Source organism: Micropterus dolomieu, linkage group LG19 (assembly GCF_021292245.1).
Source record: "Micropterus dolomieu isolate WLL.071019.BEF.003 ecotype Adirondacks linkage group LG19, ASM2129224v1, whole genome shotgun sequence".
Taxonomy (NCBI): Eukaryota; Metazoa; Chordata; class Actinopteri; order Centrarchiformes; family Centrarchidae; genus Micropterus; species Micropterus dolomieu.
Genome location: NC_060168.1, coordinates 33,518,857 through 33,522,983, shown reverse-complemented (window position 1 = coordinate 33,522,983; position 4,127 = coordinate 33,518,857). Strand labels below are relative to the sequence as shown.

General features: G+C 45.4%; 1 protein-coding gene across 4 annotated transcripts in view; it reads right to left on the bottom strand.

Annotated features, from left to right (window-relative positions):
• matr3l1.2 (matrin 3-like 1.2) overlaps window positions 1-4,127 on the bottom strand; it is a 22,008-nt gene that overhangs the window by 3,800 nt on the left and 14,081 nt on the right. For 2 of the 4 annotated variants that reach the window (XM_046030770.1, XM_046030772.1), the window contains exons 14-16: window positions 2,951-2,967; window positions 2,712-2,834; window positions 2,470-2,601 (exon numbers count right to left, since the gene is read on the bottom strand). In XM_046030770.1, coding sequence (XP_045886726.1) covers window positions 2,470-2,601; window positions 2,712-2,834; window positions 2,951-2,967 — 272 coding nt within the window. Of the gene's footprint in view, window positions 1-2,469; window positions 2,602-2,711; window positions 2,835-2,950; window positions 2,968-3,763; window positions 3,861-4,021 lie in introns of all 4 variants that reach the window. The other 2 variants (XM_046030773.1, XM_046030771.1) reach the window with 2 other exon arrangements.

The following is a 4,127-nucleotide window of genomic DNA, read 5'->3' as shown; positions in this document are numbered from 1 at the left end:
GAACAGTAAACGAAACTCCGCTCTGGTGTTTGCTCGACTGAAGACGGCGTCAGTTTAAATGTTCACCTTATTGAGGAGAATAAACTGCTGCATGCAGGTATTAATGAATCTGATTCCTGATTAAACTGTCCAACACATCTGAGGCTCTTTTGCAGAAACAGAATCTCTGTTTGTGTTTCTGATCCTGAATCTGGATCTTTTTGAGGCTGCAAATGATCTTAATGATGATTTTTTGGTGAAAATCAGTCAATCAGGTGTTTGTTTATTCAGAAAGGCTTCAAGCCTGGAATACTAGAGGGAATATTAGGATTTATTTTACACTAATATTCATTTTAAAGCGTTTCATCCTCCAGGGTATTTACAGGAATCCTGCAGCGCCACTTTGAGCTGTAACAGATTAAATCGGCTGCAGAGTTTTTAAAAGGAATTTAAATACATTTATAACATTTATTGTAACATCACCTACAAATTGAGGCATTCACCAACGTTCTCAGTTGCCTCTAACAGCCTGTACGGGCCAACTGTTCTCCATGTGAAGGTCAGATTTCCTGCGAAAAGCAGCTGTCTTTACAGCAAATCATGTGAACCACAGTGTAATTTTGTGTTTTAGTTGGTTTAAACTAGATAATGTGAGCTTGCCTGCGGTGATGTGATAACTTTCATCGACCGCTTGATCAATACAACAAAATTCTAAGAGGCCAGAAGGGAACACAGAAGAAGAGAATGAAGTGAGTGATGAATAATAAGTAGTGTAGGCGCTGCAGCACAGATACAACCTGGAGGAGGAACTGGTCTAAATGACTGGATTAGTATAATAATATAACATTAAATTGAAAGTATTTTGTTAATAGTAAACTGTAAGTTAGATATTAATACATTCATTATGTTCAATATAACAGTATAAAACTTACCACTTGTAAAAAATTTATTCAAATTACAGCCGTTTCAGTTTGGGGTTGTTTTTTATTCATTAACTTTGTGCAAGAAAAAAGCTCCAGCCTTGATTTTAGGCTGCTAACTGGTCAATAATCATAACTGTTTATGCAGAACACTGACTTCAACATTTACAAAGTTTCAAAAAAATATTTTTAAATCCCGCTCCATCCAGGCTGTGACTGATCTGTTCACTAAAAGTGACACAGAGGAGAGCGTCGGCTTTCTGAGAAGTTGAACATGTTTCAATAAAAAGCGATTTAGCTAAATAGCCAAACGTTAGCCAAACACACGCTCCTTGAACTTTCCCTGTTGTCTTACAGATTCAGCTTCTTGCAGCGCATCTCGCTCTTGTTTCTGAGGAACGGGGCTGTTCAAAGTGGCCGCAGAGCGACCGGTGTTGTGCCGAATTCTGCCTGCCTGCCAAGAACTGCACGGTCATTTATGCTGAGAAAAGAGGTGGATGCAAATCTCGGCAGGTAGCCTACAAAATTTGACCTAATTTGACCCCTCTTTAGGTCCTTTTCAGACACTTTGCTGCGCTCGCTGATCAAACGGCGTTATTACATATATTTACTGAATGTTAAGGAATGCTGCTTCTACCAAGTGTATTAAAGACTCAAACATTCATAAAATGTGTATTTCGAATCATTAAACACCACTGATGGACCCCACAAAGAATATTATAGTGTTTAAAAGCATTATTTGGAGGTGCATGCAACTCTCGGCAGGCAGGCAAAACTCTGCGTAACACCGGCCAACCGGGTGAATCCCGTCACTCCTGATCGCCACTCGCACTGTGTTTTGGACGATCAGCATTGAGGGTCCGGCGGGGCGGGAGATTACGGTCGGTTGGACTCGTAAATCATTTTCCGGTTCGCACGGATCTGTTTTTTGGAGCGTTTAAGAGTGAAATAGGCGCTCAGTAGATCCCTGCGCCTAACGTTACAGAGACGATTCACACAGTCGCTGCTCTCTGCCTGTCTGGTGTTTTTGGCTACGCGTTCTAAATAAATCCGTTCAGCTGAACTTTTAGCAAACAAACTTTTGGACAAACACGATTTTCACGTTGAAAAAAGTATCTTCAAAATTTAATACCTTGTTAAATGGTGATTAAGACTTTAAGACTTTTTAATGGCCTTAATTTTCACAAAATATATTTATTACCTTTTAAGACTTTAAGACCCTGCGGACGCCCCGGACGCCCTGCGGACGCCCTGCGGACGCCCCGCGGACGCCGTGTGAGGCGCCGTTTCTCTTCTCTCCTCTTTATGTGCGTACGCATGCTTCAGAGTTTACTTCCAGGACGCACTTTCTCCCGTCAGCTCTGCTTTTATAGATCCCAACCTTTGCTTGGGAAGCGGCGTCCGCACGTTTCCAGCCCTGTTTTGGACGTTCGCACCGTTTAGAAATGAGACCCCAGGTCCTGGTCTCCCGGTGGCTTTCAGACTTTGGATCTGTGAGCATCTAAAATGAAGCGGCGTCTCCTCCCGGCCGCCGCCGGGTGTTTAAAACGTTCTTCAGACTCACGCTCACCTGGATGGTGGGGTAGCTCATGGAGTGACTGATCCTCACCGGTCGGCCGCACACCGACGCCGTCACGTTACTGTTGGTGTAAAACTTGGCCATCGCTCGAGCTTCGTCCTCAGCCGCAAACTGGAGGTACGCCTGGTCAGGAAGGAGAAGAGAGGCGTGTTCACAGGAAGCATCCGGCGGTCCCTCTGCCGACCGCCACAGGTCTGATGTTACTGAAACCGGAACGCCGCAGTGAGACTTACCTCAGGTCTCAAGTCCAGCACCAGGTGTTTGACCACTTTCCCAAAAGGCTTGGCGAGGCCCAGCAGCTCGTTGACGAAGTTGTAACCTCGTCTGAACCCGACGACGTTGACCACCCTCATGCCCTGACAGAAGAAGAAGAAGAAGAAGAAGGAAGCCCGGCTCAGAGCGACTCTCAGGGATCATCAGCAGCTGTTTACTGACGGCGGGAGCAGCGAGTGCAGCGAGTGCAGATACTTACCCCCCTCCTCGTGTTGTCTGCAGAGAAACAGGAGGAGCAGCGTTAGTTCAACACAGACAGCTTCGTTTAAAAAGCTCACATCATCATTCAGGATCCAGTTCAGTCCACAACGCATTTTTAATTCCACGCTGAGGCGAGACGCAGCAGGCAAAAACACGGTTTCACCACCTGGTCACTGTTCAGGTTTTGGGAAAGAAAATGTCCAAAATCCACGTTCAGTAGTTTGTTGCCACATCTGCTCTTTTCCTTTGTGCCACTCATCAGTTTGAGGTGTTCTGATCAGATCTTGGATCTGTAAATACTGACTATCAATAAAAGTGTGTAGAATTTAACAATCTACATCTTCACAGGCCGGCAGCTCCTCCAGACACAAAACTCTCCGCTTTTATTCCTGACTCTATTCTGAAGGTTTCTACAGAGGGCTTTAATAATAATAATAATAATAATCATTTAGCTGAGGCTTTTATCCAAAGCGACTCTGGTCGCACGCCTCTGGACACAATGGTGTCTCACAGTGGACTCGAACCCGGGTCTCTCACACCAAAGGCATGCGTCTTATCCGCTGCGCCATCAAAAATAAAAAGAGAGAGATCCAAACTCCCCTCTGTAAAACATCAGATTTCAGTTCTTGAAATAGATGCAAATTAGATGCTGCCTCATTTGCATATTTAAATGTAATATTTCATACAAAGAAACGTCGTCTTAATGCGAGTAATGAGGTTTGAAGGTTTCCTGGTGATCTGAACCCCGTTCACCTGCAGCGTCTCGCCTCAAACACTGTTGGCTCTCTAAAGTAGAAACAGAACCGGGTACCGATGGAGCCGGACTCTCCGCCTGCTTCGTCCTCGTCCTCTGCCAGTTCGTCCAACGTCACAAAGTCCTCCATGTTCTCCAGGAAGTCCCGATCAAGCTGAGAGACACAGAACCACAACCAGCAAGGTCCATTTTTACTTTTCAGAAAAACACTATTAAAAACAGTCAAAAGCTCCGGAACAGCTACTGAACGGCCCCTGAGGGCCGACTGCTGTTCCAAAACGCTTCTCTCGGTAACGCGGCTTTCTGGAAGCGTACCGTGTCCTCGGGCAGGTCTCCCTCCGGAGGCTCCGAGCTCTCTCCTGGTTCCGGTTCTGCGTTCGGCTCTTCTTTGATCTCGTGTTCTTTGCTTTCTGTTGGTTCC